At 33.9% G+C, this 21,398-nt stretch overlaps 4 protein-coding genes across 4 annotated transcripts; 3 read left to right on the plus strand and 1 right to left on the minus strand.

Annotated features, from left to right (window-relative positions):
- Positions 1-2,505, plus strand: LOC130823234 (root phototropism protein 3-like). The gene is made up of 2 exons (XM_057687864.1): positions 1-997; positions 1,879-2,505. The coding sequence occupies exons 1-2, from the start codon at positions 263-265 to the stop codon at positions 2,392-2,394; spliced, it is 1,251 nt and encodes a 416-aa protein (XP_057543847.1). The 5' UTR covers positions 1-262; the 3' UTR covers positions 2,395-2,505.
- A 200-nt stretch (positions 2,506-2,705) lies between these two features.
- LOC130823228 (uncharacterized) lies at positions 2,706-8,325 on the minus strand. The gene is made up of 7 exons (XM_057687856.1): positions 7,976-8,325; positions 6,585-6,700; positions 6,360-6,478; positions 5,984-6,146; positions 5,417-5,646; positions 5,001-5,325; positions 2,706-4,561 (listed from the first exon to the last, which is right to left on the minus strand). Exons 1-7 carry the CDS (start codon positions 8,132-8,134, stop codon positions 3,457-3,459), a joined length of 2,217 nt encoding a protein of 738 aa, XP_057543839.1. The 5' UTR covers positions 8,135-8,325; the 3' UTR covers positions 2,706-3,456.
- Positions 8,326-11,270: 2,945 nt separating this feature from the next.
- On the plus strand, positions 11,271-15,234 carry LOC130818870 (uncharacterized). The gene has a single exon (XM_057685119.1). It carries the CDS (start codon positions 11,890-11,892, stop codon positions 15,106-15,108), a length of 3,219 nt encoding a protein of 1,072 aa, XP_057541102.1. The 5' UTR covers positions 11,271-11,889; the 3' UTR covers positions 15,109-15,234.
- A 997-nt stretch (positions 15,235-16,231) lies between these two features.
- Positions 16,232-17,025, plus strand: LOC130818875 (uncharacterized). Its single transcript, XM_057685132.1, has one exon. The coding sequence runs from the start codon at positions 16,491-16,493 to the stop codon at positions 16,971-16,973; it is 483 nt and encodes a 160-aa protein (XP_057541115.1). The 5' UTR covers positions 16,232-16,490; the 3' UTR covers positions 16,974-17,025.
- The last annotated feature ends 4,373 nt before the right edge of the window (positions 17,026-21,398 follow it).

Genomic DNA, 21,398 nt, shown 5'->3' on the forward strand with positions numbered 1-21,398 from the left:
AAATAAAGGATTTTGAATCCTTTTTTGCTATCTTTTCTAAATTTTGTGCATTTGTCTTTTCTTTCTTATCTTTCTTGAGCTCTTCCTCATCACCCATCTTTTATATAATCCAACATTCCCAAAATACCCATCTCTATTTCCCAGATTATGGGCAGTTGGAACAAATTCCAAAAGGTATAGTAGTCAATTTCACACCTTAAAAACTAGTATATGTACAACACAATGTAGAACTAACACACATTCTTAAAATAAAGCCCAAGTAATGAGTAGGGTCACTTTGTCTAAAACCTCTGTAAGCGGAGTTAATCCACCAAATGTAGCTAATGAGCCATGGTTCGACGATGCTTGCATCCTCGACATGGATTACTTTGTTAAAACCCTTTCGGGCATTAAGTCCAAAGGGGTTCGCCCAGACCTAGTGGGCTCAATCATAGCCCACTACGCGTCTAAATGGGTACCTGAACTATCCGAAAGTAGGGATGTCACTGGCCCGGAGACGGATGACCCATCAGCCTTTCCGAAGTCAATGACATCCACATGGAAAAAGAAGAAATTCTTTGTGGAAACTCTAGTAGGGATTCTCCCCCCAGAGAATGACACAGTCCCATGCAATTTTCTACTAAGGCTACTGAGAGTAGCCAATATGGTAGGAGTTGAGCTAACTTATAGAGAAGAACTAGAAAAGAGGGTATCATGGTTATTAGACCAAGCTAGTTTAAAGGAGTTAATGATACCTTGTTTTAGTCATACTTGTAGTACATTGCTTGATGTAGAGCTTGTTTTGAGATTAGTGAAGAGATTTATGGGATTAGATGAAGTTGTTAAGAGTGGTGCAGCCTTAATTAAGGTAGCTAAGTTGGTTGATGGGTACTTAGCTGAAATTGCTATGGATAGTAATTTGAAATTAGAGGAGTTTATTCAAATTGCTGGTGCCCTTCCTGCTCATGCTCGAGCCATTGATGATGGACTCTACCGTGCTGTTGATACTTATCTTAAGGTAGTTTTTCATGCTAAATTTTGGTTATTGTTGTTTTTGGTCCTCTTATTGTTTTTTTATATCGGGTTAGGCCGGAGAATCCCCTACAATCAAGGAGGTAAGTGGAAATTTATTTTCATGTAAGTAAAACGAAATTGAACTCTTATTATAAAATAGAAGGGATTAGAAGGAAAAAATTTTAACCATTAGACGAACCCATGATTCTTCGCTGATGCTATTATTGTTGTTTTAATTATTTGGAAACACTTTTTTTTTCTCTTGGATAAGCAAAAGAAGGGTTGTGTCTAATGTTTGGATAAATGAAAATTATGGTACCAATTGGAGTGAAGTATAGTAAGAGTGATATACCATTAAGTATGATGGATATTGATACAAATATAGTATATGTGGGGTCACAATTTATATCAGTTAGTTTCGTGACATCAGTTAGTTTCGTGACATGGTATTAAAAGTCTAGCTCATAGATTTGAATCTCATCCAACTTCATTTCAAGTGTAATAGTAGTACTTATTAACACCCTATAAAATACCGACATCAATAAGCTTTTGGTTGAATTTTCTTACAAGTCGAACCAACGGGTAGTGTTTATGGTGTGCCCTACAGGTGTAAATGCTAGGACATACAATTTTCTGAACAAGGAAAAGTAGAAATGCCAAAAATGCAGCCATTACTTCTGAAATCAGATATAGAATCTTGTCAGATAAATAATCATGACAATTCCTATACTAATGTAATGTGTATTAAGTAATAATGCGGTTATTGTAATGCCTGATATCGGCTGAAAAAGCACTAAATATCCCTCGAAACACCTCAAAACACGTATTTTACAACACGGTCGATGCAATATGATGTAGATCGAGCTTTTTTTTTTTCTATTTTAGGTACATCCTGGGATAACAAAGCAAGAAAGGAGGCTCCTATGCAGATTAATAGACAGTAGAAAACTGTCTCCAGAAGCATGCCTACATGCCTCACAAAATGAAAGATTACCAGTAAGAGCAGTAGTGCAAGTCCTATTTTCAGAGCAAAACAAGATCACACGCCAATTGGACTGGAGTGGGCCATTATCCACAACAAGAAGCCCAAACTCAAATGGGCTTGATTTACCAGGCCGATGCCACTCGAAACGAGAGGTTTCAGCCCAAAAAATAGAGATCAAGAGGTTAAAGGAAGATGTTTTAAGGCTTCAGAATCAGATTAATTTGTTGCAAAATCAGCTTGAAAAAGTGGTTGAAAAGAAAAAAGGGTTTTTTAGGTGGAAAAGATTAATGTTAATGCCTGGTTCAAGTAGTGTTAATGATGTAGGAAAAAAAGAGTTTGAGGAAGTTGGGTTTGGGAGACATACCCCACTTTCTAAGGGTAAGTCTTCACAAAGATGGAGAAAATCTTTATCTTGATTGTCTTGTTTCTTTGTTCTAAATTATGCTCTCTATAGGACCACTTATGTATAATTGGTATTATTATTATTGTTATTGTCAATTTGTATGAATATATAACAATTACCAAGATTTTTTTTAGTGCAAAAAGAATAAAAAGGAACCTCTTGAAATAGATGGGTGGAGTAATTCTATATAAATTTAGTTATATCGTTTTCTGCATACGGTTGCATTCCTCTGACACTCCGCTTTAGGGCATTTTGTGTTTAAAGTAGGAATCTCAGTAGAACTCGCTAAGATTGAGGTTGTCCGTGATTGGATTGTTCCTAAGAATGTTACTGAAGTCTTGGGTTTGGCTTGATATAGGAGGTTTGTTAAGGACTTTTCACGCATCGCACGACCTTTGACAATATTGATGAAGAAAGAAAAGAAGTTTGAATGGTCCGAAGAGTGTGAAAAAACTTTTAGAACCTTAAAAGAACACGGAGGATACGGGTATGAAATGTCAGTCACCTTCCCTCATTCAGACTTGTTTTCGAGTGGGATATTAGGTTGTTGATGATGATGGTGTTTCCACGGATAAGAAAGGAGAATTGATCTTTTTGTAGGTGATAAGAATCAAACTCATATCACGAAGTAAAACCCTTCAAACACTTGATCAATCCATACGTTGCTATATTAAGTAATTGAATTGGTGTGGAAAAACCCCTATTATGTTGGAAAAAAAGCAACAAATGAACAATTTAAAAAAGGTTTTCCATTTTCTCCCATTGAATTTCAATTCATAGAAACCTCAAATTTCCAGCATTTCAAATTGTCAAACTGAAGCAAATAAAGTCGTAATAAAACGAGAATTACATCTTGTTTCAGTTGGAGCAAGTATCATTTTACATGTAGACAAATTTATGACATTAACAACAAGCTGTTATTCTATATATCAGTTTGAAAACAAACTGATGAAGAAATACAATCACACATATTCAGCATCAAATGAATATCAACCCTCAACAAACAAAAGAATATGAAGTTGTAAACAAACACAAGACATAAACAAAAAAAAGTATATATCACAGAATTTACACCTTAATTCTTGACAGCTTTCTTGATAGATTTGATAGATGATTTGAGCAAGGTATTATTTCCTGCTGAATGATTCCCATTCCCATAATAACCATCTTCATCATCATGACTAACAAGTGGTTTTTTTCTTATGCAATCAACCCCTTTAGTCATGTTCAATATCTTGGAAGGAGAAGGTGGGATTGTCATGAAAAACCTTGCACTTTCACTCCTCCCAAAACTCTTCCTTGCCTTGTTTCCTTTGCTAAGATCGGCCTCAGATGAGATTGATCTCCTTGGAGTGCTAATTGATCTCGGTTTTTGAGGTTCACTTGTTATCGTCTCTTCATTCTTGTTTTCATTGTTACGCGACATACATCTCCTAGGAGTGCTAATTGATCTCGGTTTTTGAGCTTCAGTTGTTATCGTCTCTTCATTCTTATTTTCATTGTTACGCGTCTCAGATGACCTTGTTTTCCTCGGTTCAATCTCCTTTCGTGGGTATTTTTCATTGAGTTTCCTGATGATTTCATCGGTATGTTTGCTAGTTTGAGGTTCTTGAACTAGTTTAGGATGATCACAATCCAAATTATCTTCTCCTGTTTCATCAAGCAACATTTGCAACCATTTCTCGACATTCCCTTTACCTCTTTCCTTCCTCGATTCCTCATCTTCCTCGACTGCTTCTACTCTTGCAAACGGAAACTTCACATTGAGCTCTTCGATTTCTTCTGACTCCGGCCCGAGAGTAAGCCTAGGTAGCTCTTCAATTTCTTGTTCTCCCTTTGAGTCTTCTTCTATCAATGAAAGTGCTTCTTCTGATAACTTTTGTTCCTCTTCTAAGAACTTCCTTAGTTCTTTATGTATTTTAGTCTTTATTCTTGGCAAGTAAATAAGGGTTCGGTGTTCTTTCTCTTCAGTAAAAGCATCATCATCATCTGTTCTCGATCTCTTCCTTGCTTGTTCCCACTCGGGCTTTAGTTGTTTCTCAAGTTCATCCCTTAACTTGAACTTTTGTGCAAGCTTTTTCTCGGCTGAGTTGCATATTGCCATTTGTGCTTCAAGTCTTGCCATTAGAGTGTTTGTTGCTGCCTGATTTAGTCTCACTTGTTCTTTGTAAACCACACTCCTGAAAATCAATCAAAAGTTACGTTAGAACACCAACATTTACCGTCAAGGAACCAACTCAATCAAAAGCATAAGCTGATAGTTGTAACACCAAGACATATAATATGTTCTTTTACAACCCCTCATACAAGAGCCTTTTTGGCCTTAGAAATGTGGATCATCATATGCACTCCGGCCTCCTCATACCTACCACACTTTTCAAGCAAATTAAAACCTATGTTACTCGGACTCTTCATTTTGCTTTACGTACCTATGTCCGATCCTTGATCCTCGGACATTGGTATATCACATAGACACTTTAGTTTAGGTGTAAAATTGAATGTTTATATGTATCCGACACTTGGACACGTACCAGTATCCAACATCAGTAAACGAGTCCAAGTAACATAGATTAAAACTAAGACAAACAAGATTTTGCAAAGAAAATTTAGGAGTCTTACTGGTGCATGGCATTTCTGATCATTTTCTCTAGCATTGCTCTGTGAGAAGATTGAGCCTCAGCTAATCGACGACACTTTTCAGCTTTTCGCTTGCGTTTAATCAAAGCTAATTCAAGTTCTTGAATAGTAAGCTTTTCTTCCTCATTCTTAAGCTTCAATTCATTCACTTCATCATCCAACTTTTGAATTTCTAACTTCATCTTATTATTTTCTTCTCTTTGCTTTAATGAATCTCTTGCCATGACTAAGGCTTGATATGGGTTTGTTGCCATATCAGGCATCTCATTTTCCTTCAAATCACCATTTTTGAATTTCCTTGAAGCAGCTACAATAAACAAGTTGGAAAATAAGTAAAATATGGTCTAAACAGAATGGTGTTATACAGAAATATAAGTTGAATTTGTGCCAAATTTTACCTATCTTAAGGGTTGTGGGTCTTGGCTGTCTATTGATATCCAATGGTCTAAGAGTTGAAGAAGATGGCTCAGAGAGTTCTTTTCGAGTTCGAACGACAGCAGCCGGTGCTAGGCCTAGTTGCTCTTTTGACTCCACATAAGGTTGAGGGAAATTATGGGACTCTACATTTTGCAATTCATTAAGTTCTTCACTCTCACCTGATGCAAACAGCCATCTAAATGCCCTATTCCTGCCACACAAATTACCAAATGTTGAGGCAACAACAACAATCCATTAACCCAGTCCCATTAAGTGGCTCCAACCTGGGATGGGGTATACGGGTTGATTGTACGCAATTTTACCCTTGTTAGCGTCAAATGGGTTATTTCTGATTGAGCCTTCGTAGCAAAATTTAATGGCTTATTTTCATTATGGCTTTAAAAATCTAAAAATGCCACTTTAGGCTTTGATATTTTGAGTTAAATGAAAAAAATAAGTGAATTTAAAACAACCTGAGAGTATTGTGCCAAGTCTATTTGTTTGTACATTAGGAAGTTACTTCGACGAAAAAAGATTCATTAGATTACCTGAAATCTGAGTTTGAAGCACTAAAAATGGATATGAACTGGTCTATAGAGATGCCCAATTGCAAATCCCACCAAGGGACCAAAAATTCAAGCTGATTATGCTTCCTCTTGCACACTTGCCATTGAAGTATCCTCAGATTGCTTGGGACAGTCAATCCTCCCCCTACAAAATTGATCCCAATAGTCAATTTGGTATTTTCTTTCTTACATTCCATTACCACAATTCCATGAAATGACGTCCACCCTGGGCGGGGTTAGAAAGAGTCGGATGTATTGCAACCTTACCCTTGTAAAACAAAGGGGTTGATTCAGATTGATCATGTCGTGTTTTCTTACTAAAGGGAAGAAAATGAGAGAAAAAGATGAAGTTTCATACTTGAGCAAGGGAACCAATGATCGATATCCCAAGCAAGAGGAGAGGCGGAATCAGCATGAAGGTAGAGGACATTGCCATAAGGATCAACTCGAAATATAGCCGGATCAAAACCAGCATTCCTACATAATTACCATAACAAAAAAGTACATAAGCATTAGCTAAATATCATTAGACCATAAGCACTTAATTGAAACAAGAGAAAAATTCAATGCAGAGGGTATATACCCAAGGTGGTTGAGTTGCTTCCATAGGATACTAACAAATATTTTTGTATTTGCTGTTGGTTTTGCTTCTAGCTCAATTATGGGGAACAAATCATCTAGTTCCTCTGCCCTTGAAGCCTAAAATCAGAAAAAAAAAAAAAAAAAAAAAAAGATTACATAGCTAAAATTATGCATCTTAATCTAACTACTTGATATCAATGCCTAATCTAGATTGAGTAAATCATCAATGCTTAAGGAAAATAGAAACAGCCTTTACACCATGAATTGTTATGAAATTTTGGGGAAAATTAGGGTTGAGAAAGAACAAACAAATAACCAAAACAATAGACTAATGTCTACAACAACAATAGAACATACAAACAATGTGTTATGTTGTAACATTACTTCTCATTTATTGGGTAATTAGATTAACAATTTGATAGATACTCTTTATAACCACAAACTAAATTATTATTACATTTTTTCTAATTCTCATCATTTGGGGCATTGAAGTAACTCAAAGCTCATATATGTTCTACGCTCGAACCCTTCTCGAAAGACTAGAGTTTTCTACAAAAGTTATTATATGATTTCATGCAAACACACATGCTCAGTCGAGAATCACATTTGCTTGTCCGAGCACTAACTTCCTTAGCCACGAACACTTGGCAAATATCTCGATCGAGCATAGTACTTGTCCAAGTCCATGTCCATGTCGTGCTCGTTCAAGCACTCTGAGTTCTGTACTTGCTCATCCAAACTCTCATGCTTCCATGGAATTTGGACCTTAATTAAATATAAATCATCTTCATGTGACAATTTCAAAATTCCTAAAGGTTGAAGATTTAATTGCATGCAACATTTTTTAAAGGTACTTTCTTTGTCCCATTGAGATCGCACCATTTTTCCTCATATGCTCTCACGTAAGGATGCACAATTTAGCAACATCAATGGGACAAAGTTATATTGATCCCATTTGATCTAAGATCTTGGGAAACACTCAAGATTTCATCAAATAAGCTACCCAGAATCGGCTTAAAAAGAGGAAATTAAGATCAATTCTGAATATCTTTTGACAAAAAGCTGTAAATTTCATGCGGAATAACCCAATTCAAAAGCAATATCATCCCAATCAATCAATTAATCAATCAATCCAATCTTAAAATTTGACTTCCAGAATGATACCCATTTTCAAGCAAAACCCAGATAAATCTTTAAACCCATAAAGAAATATGCTTTAAAAATCATAAAAATAATAATAATCAGTTCCAATTTCAGAACATATCCCATCTTAAATCTCCAATAATTAATCAAAACATCACAATAAACGAATTCTTCATTAAAAAAACCAAGAAAAATAAATCCAATCAAAAAACTACCCAGAAAAAAACGTTCAATAAAATTAAAAACTACCTCTTGGGGATGTAAAGTATAAGGGGTGAAAGTATAAGGAGGTCCATGACAATAAGGACTTATACTTTTATCTTTGCAAAGTTTTGGGTATGCTCTTGGGTACCCAAGATTTTTATCCACTGAAATGTCTTCTTTGGTGAAGGCGTACGCCACTGCCATTTTTGTCGAATCGAGATTGAAGAGAAGAAAAAAACAGAGGAGGAAGAAAGAGTTGAGGTAGAAGACTTCAAAGACAACAACAGAACAGATCAATTGGAGATTAAACTAGCAGAAGCTGGAAGTTTTGAGTAGAGAAAGAGAAGTAACGGTCGAATTGGAATTTCAAAAAGTTGTTTAGTTATGTTTATGTGGGGTGTAACGTGAACATAGCGGTTGGATAGTGTAACGGCTAGATTTGGTGACCATGTTTGCATTTAAGATTGTGTTTTTTGTATTTAATTTTGTAGTTTTAAAGTCTCTTTTCAATTTTGTTGGTTATTTTTTTCTTTGTGGGGTTGGTTGAAGATTGAAGTGATATAATTTGTAATGTGTGATGGATGATGGGTGGCTCCATTGCCTAGTTTTTGTTGCTATTTACCTTTTGGATATGAATATGATGATACTCAACAAGTTTTCTTTAAGGGAAAAAAGCATAATGATTTGAAGTTGTGCAACTCAAAAGAAATATAATAATTTGAAGTTTAAGTTAGACCATGTTATTAAAGAAAATCATGTAAATTAATTAAATCATATGTTTTCTATGTTAGGTAAATTTTAATAAATGTATAATTTATCTTTTTTTAATTTTATTTATATCATTCCATGCAACAAAAATTTCTAGTTTATTAGTTTTATAAAAATATTGAAATCCTTTAGTTTATAAATGTTGATGATTGGGTGACTTGAATCGAGTCCTGATCGTGATTGTAGATGAGTTGAAGAAGAACGAGTGAAGATGGAGGTCAGAGACTTAGCGACGAGTCGTCGCTTCTGGAGTAGAGAAAGCGACGAGTCGTGGCTTCCTCTCTGAAGTTGCATTTTTAGGTCAGAATGTTTGCCACGAGTCGTGGCTTTTTGGATACGACTCGTTGCTCACTGGAGACGACTCGTTGCTTTTGATGGTTATGCGTTTTGTCTATTTGCTCGTGGGTTTTTTGATGGTTATTTTAGTTTCTTGGAGCCCAAGTATCTTTTAGTTAGGCTTTAGTATATATATATATCTCCTCCTATTAGTGCTAGGGTTTCATTATTCACAAATTGAGAGATCACAAGAGAGTCATTATTATTTGTAAGTGATACTTGATTCATCTTGTAAATTCTTTGCAATCATAGTGAAATTATTTGATCTCGGTGCTGGTGGATGTAGCTATCACATTGATAGTGAACCACGTTAAATCTCTTGTGTCATTTTCTTATTGTTTGCATTGAATTTCTTTATTGTTTCATTATTGTTCATCAATCTTGCTTCCGCTGTCGCGCAACAATAAAGATAGTTAATTTATGGTATATAATAGAGGAAAAATACCCTTGAATAATCTAACATTTTATTGATTTTCATACAATAATACCAACTTTTGATTAATCATGAAAAATCCTAATTTTATGGGTTATTTATCTAAGAACATTGTTGCCCAAATGATGATCGATTTTTGCAGGTTAATTGCTAAATAAAAATAAAATAAAATAAAAAGTCAAAAATATTAAAAATTAAAAGTTAAAATTAAAAAAATAAACTTACTAGATTTCTCTGTTAATTTTCAAAAAAGTTTTAATTTTTTAAATTTTATTTTTTATTTACTTTTTTACTTTTTTTTTTATAAATAATGACTTGTTGTATAGGTAAGAGGTTACCTAGGTGCATTCTTAGCAAACACCCTTTCGAGTTGGAGTTATTCATGGTTAATCAAAAGTTGTGATTATTGTAGGGAAATAAGTAAGAGGTTGGATTATTCTATGTATTTTTTCCTATAACAATTTTTAATCAATAATTTATCTAATATAGCTCAATCTAAGCCGAAGTCATTTCAGTTTATTTTGTTTTTAAACTTGGTGGATTACTCTATTTAATTAATTTTTGGAAGCACTAAAAAATGGCAGTTGATTAATTATATTTGCAATGTAAGCCAACATCTACCAATAAAATTATTTCATCTTGTGGAGCTCCATGAGGATGACATATGTAATTATTCAGTCTTTTTATTATATTGTATCAAACTTGGTGAATTACTCTATTTAATTAATTTTTGATAGCGCTAAAAAATGACAATTGTTTAATGTTATTTGCAATGTAAGCCAACATCTACCAATAAAATTCTTTCATCTAACTAATTAATTTTAGTTAGTAGCGACATAATAACTACCACCATTGAGGAAAGGAAATCAAGCAGTTGAACAATATATTTGAAGATGTGATTGAGTTAGTAGTGACGTAATCACCATTCACCACCACCATTTGATATTTAAGGAGTGGGTTGAGAAGCATGGAAAAAACTAAAAGATCATCACGCTTCACACCATGTAAAGGTCGAACGTGTTTGTTTCATTGAATAAATAATGAGGTACGTCCTTTGGCTAGTTACAAAATACATCAAAAGATTAATTAAGATTAAACCTAATACAAGAAAATAATTTTAGACGCTAATAAAGAAAAAACAAAGAAGAATACAAAAGATTTTAGGCGATTAATAGAAAGGCGAGGATATCGAATACGACTTAGAGTTTACAAGTTAAATATGATTGAATAATTTAAATATACACGTTGATCGGTTGATACTGAGAAACATGAAATTAAATGGAGAAGGAGAATTCATATATGCACAACTAGGGGTGTTTTATAGGCTGAGTCTCCATATTGAGCCCTTATTGGCCCGTTTTAGAAGAGTTTTGTAAAGGTCGGGCCGAAAATGGGTCGAACCTAAAACGGGCTCTACTATAATTAAAATGAAACGGATTATAAAAGGGCTCAATTTGGGTTGGAAAGAAGGCTTTGTAAATTGCATAATTAATATATAATTTAAATATTATAAATGACAATGTCAATGAGTATTATTAATATTTTTTCAATATAATTATTATAAATAATAATTTAATTGTTATAAGTTGATAAATAGAGATTAAAATAATTTTTAGTAATAAAAATGAGCCAGATTGGATCGAGCCGGACTTTCAAAGCCTAACCCATTTAAGTCCGACCCATATTTTCTTAAGTTCAACCCAACCCTTATCCAACCCACCTATGCACAACTTAAATTAATTATGATTTATATAACCACCTCAATATTTTAAAATTAAAGACTTAAATAATGTCTTTCCCATTTTTGTCAAAAGAGATTTTAACCAGGTCTTCTCTCACCGTCAACTCTATAGTTTGTTAATTGTGTCCAATATCCATTGTCAAATCTGCTCAAGTCAACCCAATTAGTGGTTGATCGAAATTGATCCACCAGTCTCTGGGTTTGCTTTAACTTCAAACATACTCTCTACCCTTCTTTACCATTCTCCCTTCCACAGTTCCACCTAATCAGCTAGGATTTCATATTTTAATCACTTCATTTTGCCTACACGTACAAAATAGAAGGAGAATAGCTATTCAAGCCCTTAATTTGAGCTTCATATAGTATTATTAAAGGTCAGTTTTAATATATTTTTATTCATATCTTTAACAATTGCTATTGACCCACCTCATTTAATCCTAGAATTTCTCAACATATGCAATGATAGAGTATATCTTTTTACTGATCATTTGCTGATTACACAAATTTGAGAACTTTAGGAGTTGATAATCAAGATTGTAGTTTATGGATCTTTAAGAAAACCCTTGAAATGATTGGGAAAATTAGAAATTATGTGCATTCATCAATTTGAGCAACTGGGTTTTGTTTGATTAGTGGTTAATTGCATTTTCTGAAGTGGGTTTTCTTTAATTTGTTGTAACAATGAGGGTTTTGCAAATTGGGACTCTACATGTATTATTACTTGTATTGATTTTGTTCTTTGGTTTAAAAAATTGTCAATTTGTTGAAGAGGAATCTGAAATAGAAACTGAGACTGTTGGAACCCCTAATTATGATAGATTAGATGAGGTGAAAAAAGAATGTTCTTCAGTCATAGCTTCTGCTTCTGAACTAAAATTTGATGAACATGTAATTGAAAAAGTTATGACTGAGGTTTTCTTTAATAATGGAGATTGGGAACAGTTAGGAACTAGTGCACCTTTGATGACATTTGATGACAGACCTCCATTAATGTCTTCTGGCTTTGAATATGAACTTAATAGCAACATTTCTCGTTCGAAACCGACATATAGACTTGTTTCTTTCAAGTTGAGTGATGTGAGTAGTGATCATGGATCTAAAAAGACTTTAGCTGTTAATGGGTATCTTTATATGGTGATTACTTCCGACCTTCCTTTGGCTAGTATGGCTAGTGAAATAAGTAAAAACACGCTTGATTTTTTGATGTGGAGGGGTCACTCTCAACTTCTTATAAATCTCCAAGGGATTTATGCTGAATCCGAAAAGAATGGTGGGGAGAAAATATTGTGTTTGTTGGGTAGTACAATGCTGCCTTCTCGTCAGCCTGATTCAAGTGATCCTTGGGAGTCGGTAAAGGGTTCAGGATCAAGTGATAACCAGCCTACTTTACTGCAGGATGAGCAAATTTTACTCGTTCTTAAAATCCCAAAGAAAGTTAGTTTGACTCGTAGGGCCATTCAAGGTGTGATGAGAAGTTTAAACGCAAAAACGAGTCTAAAGTATTTTGATAAAGTTCAAATTACGTCACAAGTGCAAGTGAACACTCGCAACTATGAGTTTAGCCCTTATGAGATTGTATCTAAGGCGTGTGATCCATATTCATACTCGGATAGTTCCATTAATGGCAGTCTTGAGGTATATAAGGGTGTTGATTTTTGTTCACAACTTAAAAAGGTTGTCACTGATTCAGCTTTCATAGTTGCGCCTCATTGGCAGTGCAATGGCACAGATGAATTTTGCAGTAAGCTCGGTCCTTTTGCATCAGATGCTCGTATTAACGCAACTGACGGAGGGTTCAAGGATGTCAGAATTTTGATGCACAACATTCTCTGTGTAGCTAGCAAAACCCGAGATGAGGGTGCCATTGCAAGAGTTTCTGCGGTGTTTAGAGCCTTTGATGTCCCTAACAATCAATTCATTGAAAATCAAAGAAGTGGATTAGGAAATATGACTCTTGTGGCCGAGGGGATATGGAATTCTTCTAGTGGACAACTTTGCATGATTGCTTGCCTCGGAATAGACGGTGTGAAAGCTGATCGTTTTGATTCTCGAATTTGTTTGTATATACCATTGTCGTTTTCCATCAAACAAAGAAGCATACTTCTTGGTAGCATATCAAGTATCGAGAAAACCAGCCCCCCTTACTTCCCTTTGTCCCTTGAAATGCTGTATCAGAGCTTGGATTACATTTATGACGGCTACAGATATGCGCATCCATACTATCACTATTCTAAAGTTGATGCTGCGGGAGCTATATTAGAGAAATACGAGCCCTTCAGTTTTGGAACAGTCATAAAAAAATCATTGCTGACTTTTCCTAAACTTCAGGACTCACAGGATTATGCCGACAGTCTGAGACTTCTTGCTGAAGATCTCACTCTTCATGTATCGGCTGTCCCTGATCCTATACCTTTTTCTCGGCCTTCGAGAACCAATATTGAGATGGAGATTCTTTCTCTTGGCCCCATGTTTGGGCGTGCCTGGTTCATGAACGACTCCATAGCTGGGGATGAAACACCTTACCATACAAAGGCATCATACACCGAGAAGCAGCTTCTTTTGAATGTTTCTTCTCAGCTTATGCTCAGGAGAGGACCTTATAGCAACTTCTCGACCCTGTTTTTAGAGGGCATTTATGACCAACATGTGGGAAGAATGTATTTGATTGGTTGCCGAGATGTTAGGGCGTCATGGAAGGTGTTATATGAGAACTTCGACCTTGAAGGTGGCTTCGATTGTTCAATTGAAGTCGTTATTTCATACCCACCTACAACAGCTCGATGGCTAGTGACTCCGACTGCTAGCGTTTCCATATCTAGTACAAGGACAGAAGATGATCCTTTTTATTTCAAACCCATCAAGCTGCTCACTCTTCCTATATTGTACCGACAACAGAGGGTTGATATTCTTTCTCGAAAAGATTTCGAGGGGATTCTCAAGATCTTAACCCTCTCCGTAGCCATCGGCTGCATTCTAAGCCAGCTATTTTACACTAGAAACGACTCGGATTCTCTTCCTTACATGTCTCTTGTCATGCTAGGAAGTCAACTAATTGGATACGCTCTTCCTCTTGTTATCGGTGTACAGAAGCTGTCAAGGAACAGCAATTCAGAGGATTCTGAATCGCTGTCCTATGATCTCGAGAGAAGTCAATGGGTCGAGGTGATCGACTATGTTGTAAAGCTTCTTGTTTTGGTGTGTTTCATACTTACTCTTCGGCTCTGCCAAAAAGTGTGGACTTCTCGTGTCAAATTATCATCACATAACCCAAATGAGCAACACCGGGTTCCTACTGAAAAACGTGTTCTCATCATTACTGTAATTGTACACGTTATCGGTTACACGTTTGCTCTGATCTCTCATTCCGTAAAGACCGGCCAAACGCCCGCTTGGATGGAGCAATACGTGGATACAATGGGAAACCGTCACACATTGAAAACATGGGAAACTCTTTTCGAGGAATATATAGGATTACTTCAAGATCTTTTCCTTCTTCCGCAGGTGATAGGCAATATTATGTGGCAGATAAAAAACAAGCCGTTGAGAAACCTGTATTACATGGGGATCACGGTTGTCAGACTTCTTCCTCATGTGTACGATTACATTAGAGGTCCAGTCTCAAACCCATTTTTCTCGGAGGAATACGAGTTTGTGAACCAGAAATTCGATTTCTTCTCCAAGTTCGGGGATGTCGCTATACCCATTTTCGCTACTGGCCTTGCTGCTATTGTATATATACAACAAAGGTGGGATTACGAAAGGATTAGAAACAGTTTTATTCTCGGGAAAGGCATGCTTTTTTTAAGATCAAGAATGTACGAGAGGCTGCCATCTCAATCAGCTGAAGCGGAGCTTGTTCCGGGAACCAATAAACGAAACGTGCAAGACGATGTAGAATGATGTATTGTTTGATGATCATAGCTACTATTGTAAACTGTGTTTAGTGTGTACTAGTTTTTGCCTAACCTGATACTCTTTGATTATAAATGGGTTAATAATTCAACAAAAGTGCTTGCTTTTAGGACATTTTTTTGTTGATCATGCTATTGTTTGATATTTTTGTTTTGGCCCTTAGGTTAAGTATATTCTACTTTTAGTGTCCAGAACGCTAACATATGATTCTTTAGTTAATTTTAACTTGCGTTATTTAGCCGTGATTTGTTGAATGTATCAATCGCCCATTTTGGCCTGCTAGCATAGCCGACGGTCTCGTAACTTTTGGGATGTTGATTTTGGTAAGTATATGTATTCTCATAGGGTTAATGTTTGTTAATTTTGGTTGGTAAGTTGTGAATTCACAGAGGAATTTTGATTTTGGTTGATACGTATTGTGAATTTTTACCTATTCATTTTTTAAAAGTCTAGAAAATGACCTTTTGCCTGTTATCTTATCTCTACTTGCCAATTGATGGGAATTTATGAAATAACCATATACTTTATGACCCAAACCAATCCCATTATCATAATAATCACAAATTTTAATTTAAAACAATCTCACTACAAATTTAAATAGTTCAATTAAATTAATTAAAACATTTTTCATTTGAGAATTTGTGAAAATATTTCATTTTATTTGTTTAATATTTAACAAGTCATTTTAAATGTTAAAATTAACGCTTTAGACTATAAAGCACTCATTTTAGTTGTTTAGGACAGTCATCTTAAACTTGATTCTGTGAGCAGCAAATCTCTCGTGAGACAGTCGCATATGTGCAATCACTCACAGGTCCAGCGTATAATTTTGAAGTTGTCATTTCAAAGTTTAAATTAGATATTTTGGACTTTGAAATAAGCATTTTAACTCTTAAATTTGACAAACTTTAAACCATTTAAATATAAAATTCAAGTCATGAAATAAATATTTTACAATTGGAGTAGGCAAGTAAAATATAAAATTAAAAATTAGAGTAAGGATTTTAAGAGTTAGAAATAACATTGTAAGTGGTGAAATGAGTGTTTTAAGAATTTTAAGTGTTAAATTTGTTATTACAAGTCCTAGTGTTTAAAGGTTTGAATTCGACAAAAATAAAAAAATTTAGTCACAGCACAGGTATAAGGCCTTGGCATACAAATTTTTGTATTCTTGATAGAGTCTCTTACAAAAATTACGCCATTGGGCTGAACTATTATACCGAAGGAAAAAAAATGGGTGTTCTCCAAATCGTAATTGCTTAGAGCCAGACATTTCCACAACTCCAAAAGCACACCCAAATTTGCCCCAAAAACTCTCCAATACTCATGACTAGAAGATAAGAAACTATCAACCACTCAAATCAAGCATCATGAATTCCCAACTCTTAAGATCAAATTTAACACCCATTTTCCAAATCCCACTACCAATCCAATCCCACTTACCCAAATCATTCCCAATTCTCTCTCCAATCCGCTGCAACAACAACAACAACAATGGAATCAACAATACCAGCGAAAACCTAGAACCACCGGAAACGGTCGAGATAAAGTTCCGAAGAGGATCAAGAAAACGGCAAAGACAACAGAATTTAAACGAAGATCCCATGAAGAAGTTCGGAAATGAAGAAGTTCAAGTTAAGAAGGATTGGGAATCAATGAGTTTATCTGAGAAAGCAATAGAATTGTATATGGGTGAAAAAGGGTTATTGTTTTGGATTAATAAGTTTGCTTATGCTTCAATTTTTATTGTAATTGGTGGGTGGATTTTGTTTAGATTTGTTGGTCCTTCTTTGAATCTTTACCAATTAGACACTCCTCCTCTTGCTCCTGATAATATGTTTAAAGGTTCTTAAGATGATTTATTATTAATCAATGGAATGTTTTCTCTTTAGTTTATTGCTTTGATTCTATGTTTGTTTTGAGCATGAATTTATAATTGTATGTTGGTTGTTGAATATCTAAAGGCTACTTAAGCAGATTGAAATTGATTAGGGTTAGATACTTAGTACTTAGGGTGTGTTTGGCGAGAGTGAATTGAGCTTGGGATTGAGATTTTGGGGTAAATTATGGATAATTTGAATTGAGACTCGGTTATAAAAAAGTCATTTTTACCATTAATAAAAATAAAGAGTTATGAGAATAATTTTGTAAATATAAATAACTTTTATTTAATTTCTTATCTATTTTTATCATTTATCAAATAAAGATATAAAATAATTATTTTTAAAGTATTTAAATCTCATACCCTGATGTCAAACATGCCCTTTATTACCATATTCTAAATAATCTAAAAAATATATAATGTCCAATGATAATTACTAAAAGCGCCATCTGACCGGATAGCGCAGTGGATTAGCGCGTTTGACTTCGGATAAAAGGTTGTGAGTTCAACTCTCACTGTGGTTGGTTGCTTTTGTTTTAAACCATGCAATTTTAAATATTTTCTACGACGTTTTGATATAATGTCTGTCACTCCATAAATAGAAAATGGAATATGATATGCTTTCTTAAATGAATTAACTTTCCAAAAAGAATTACTACTAAAAGACTACCACCAATTAAAATTTTGATAAAAAATAAGAATAAATGTATTGTCATTGGTCAAAATTTTTTTTTTTCACTGTTTCCTGTTATTGGAATTGGATTCTCATAATAAATTAATTTGCAATCATCCTTACCAAAAAAATGTTACAGTATATAATATAACCTCGGACCTCAACCTTTGACCGATGTTGTTTCTGATAATTTTTGGGCTTTAGGTAAAAAATAAAAAAAAGGCGCTTAGTCATGCGCATTGCGCTCAATTAAGAATCCTAACTTTGTAAGTTTGATTCTTGTTAGATGCTACTTATGCAAATACTAATTTAATTATAAGGATTAACTCAATTTGAATCCCTTCATGAGTTAAGCCCTAAATAATTTCACCTTAAAACTACCCTCAGAAACGACTCTGTCTTTAGCTTGACTCAACATTTGGTATCTCACTTCCTCTTTTTTGTCAAGCCTTTTTCAGATTCTTCATCAACCAAACAAAACATAAATAATAATCCATCTACTTTCGGTGACATCCGTGTTGCTATAACTGGACCTTCTACTGATCAACAAGGTTGACTCAATTTTTTTGTTACTTTTATTAGAGATATTACATATATAGTTCATATTCTAAATTCAATTGTCACAATTGTACTAATAATCCATGTACCATCAATATTATCAATATATTAATTTTTGCCTTATTAATTCTCTTTTAAACATTTTAAAAATAAATTCGGATCAAAAGTCGAAAATCGGGGTGTAAAATGTGAGGTGTGACATTTAAATAAGACTTTTTGTTAATACCTTAAGAGCTTACTAGTTTTGTCTTATAATATGTCGTGAAATCATAATCATCGACAAAAATAAAAGAATAGTAAAATTAAAAGAAGTACAATCCAAAATTAAATTGAGGTACAAATTCATATACAAAGGAGTAGTTTTCTTGCATGAATTTCTAATTAGTAATTAACCCATATGGCCATATTACAAGAGTCTTTTGGTTATGTTGGGCTTCTTGTTTTAGATTAGGATCTTTAATGTCTTTAAGTGCCTAATCAACATGCCAATTTAATCGACTTATTATGTAGTGCAATTTATTTTAATTATTTTGTACTATTATTTAGGTGAAAAAGCAATCTCACATTATTATGTGATATAATGTAAAATAAATAAAACATATAAGTATATATAAGTATATAAATTTCGTGTGTTTTTTATTTTAACTTGCTAATTTAACTGAAATTTGTTGTTAAAGTAAGTGTCAATAATTTTAATGATGACGTTAACTTTGAACATTTAATCGAACATGCTTTATCTTGTATTTTGAAGAGGGTCGATAAAGATGCGTCGGATATGGGTGGTTTAAGGTTATGAACGATTGATGAAAGTTGCTTGATCAAAGCAACAAGAAAAGAAGCAAACTGTAAGTGGCTCGACTAGTCACTTGATCGAGCAGTGCCTAGCTCGACTTGTCGAGCGATGTTGGCTCGGTCGAGCAAAATGTCCAAAACAAGTCAGTAGCTTCACTGGAAGCTCGCTCGACCGAGCGAGGTAGTGGCTCAATCGAGCGGTAGTCGAACAGACTACATTGGATCCTGTTTTTGGTCAGAATTTGTAGTGATTATGCAATAATGTGGTGCATTACTCTATTGTTTATTGTCATTGTTAATTGGGGTGTTAAAAGTGCTTTATGGTGAGTAATTGAGAGGTTCTAAGAATGATACTCATCTTTCACTATAAAAAGGAGTAGCATTCATAGAACGAAGACCACCACAAACACACATATTGTTGAGAGGGCTATTGCATTATTAGAAACTTAAGAGTGTTCTTGTTTTGCTTTAGTATTTGTGATCTTGAGAGGTGTTCTCAAGATAAGGAGAAGTTTATTACATTGTAATTGTGTTCATCTTTGCATTATATATATATATATATATATATATATATATATATATATATATATATATATATATATATATATATATATATATATATATATATATTTTCATTGTTAAATCTATTTGAGGCTTTCATTTCATTTATATATTTTAATAAAGGTGAATTAAAATTATTAGCTTTTAACATTTCTTGTAGAACATTATTTAGGACCTTAATAGCTTATTTTGTTGATATTTTGTAAAGTAATTTGAATTTTTTAAGAAGTCTTCATGTGCAAACTACAGTTGACAACATTATTTCTTTGTTAGATGTTTTGGAATAGAGGTGTTCATTCGGGTGATTGAGTCGGTTTTAGATGGATGTCATTCGGTTCAGTTGTATTTCGGATCGGTTATTTTTCGGATGCGTGTTACGACGGGTCACACTCGGGTCAGGTCAGTTAGTCACGGTTCGGTTGAAGATCGGTTATTTGAGCTATCTGGTTAGCATCGGTTCGGTGTCAGTTGAAGTTCGCGTCGAGTAGTCAATCGGTTTCGGACTGTCATCGATTAATAGTTGGTTCGGCTTTACCGGATACAGATCGGGTTCGAGTATTATTTTCCAGTAGAATTCGGCTACGAATTAATAATTACTATAGATCGAGTGAATATCAGATTAAGTTGTTAGACATTTTTTAATTGATGATAAGATTCCCCTTAGTTAAGGCAAAATAGTTAAAATGCAAATCAATTAGTGATTATTCCTTTGTTACTTTTACTTGTTTGACTGTAAGTTAAAATTAAAGTTTATCATTTTTCATCTAAATTGATTAAAAATAGTTAAATAAACATTGACCATTGATTATTAACTTTAAACATATGAAACCATGTATGTATAAAATTTAATTTATTAAAATTTCTATTACTTTATTAGATTAACTAATAAGATGATTGAATATGAGTCGATCATACCTCTATGTTAAAAATTGGTTTAGGTTTATAGCATTTCGATTAAAAATTCATTCGGGTTAAGTCGGTTTTAGCCGGATCAAGTTCGGTTTTGAGCATGATTTGGGTCGGGTATGACTCAGGTCGGTCAATATTAGGTTCGGGTATTCTCGGTTAACGGTTATATGTCGGTTATAAAAATCGGTCGTAGTTCGGGTTCGATTTTACGATTTTCAGTCGTAAATCGGGTCGGGCGCAACTTCGGTTCGGATAATGTCAGTTCGATAAACCTAAAAAAAAAAACATACTTTTCGGTTCGGTTAACTTTCAATCTCGATTCAGATTTTCGGATCGGGTCACATTTGAACAGCTCTAATTTTGAATGTGTTAAGCTTCTCTTTCTGTCATAGAGAATGCAATCCAATGCCGTTACAAGCCACAAAGTAGCTCGACGGGCCTCCGCTAGTATATATAATGAGGTTTGGCTAGGTAGTGGTCCTAGTGTTTAATCGATAATGTTTTTTTTTTATTTTTTTATTTTTTTTATTATTTATTAATTTTTAATTAGCCTATCTGTATTAAAAAAAATAATTTTTGCATATAAAATCACATTAATTAAATTTTTGTAAAAAATAGGATTAATTTTTAAAGTCAATAGTTTTAATGATAAGTTTTAGTAATTTAAGTTTAGATAGTCTTTTGAGAGACGTATTTCAAGCCCAATTCATCAAAGATAATGTCTACTTATCGTATTTGTAACATTTGATAAATTAATAATTTAAGACGAGTGAATTTAAGAACTAGTACGAGAATAACTTTAAATATACATAATATAAACCATTCTCAATTTAATTTCTTTTTTTTTCCTTTTCTTTTAATGTGATTAAAAATAATAATAATAAATAAATAGATAAAAAAAAA

This window comes from Amaranthus tricolor, chromosome 1 (genome assembly GCF_026212465.1).
Source record: "Amaranthus tricolor cultivar Red isolate AtriRed21 chromosome 1, ASM2621246v1, whole genome shotgun sequence".
NCBI lineage: Eukaryota > Viridiplantae > Streptophyta > Magnoliopsida > Caryophyllales > Amaranthaceae > Amaranthus > Amaranthus tricolor.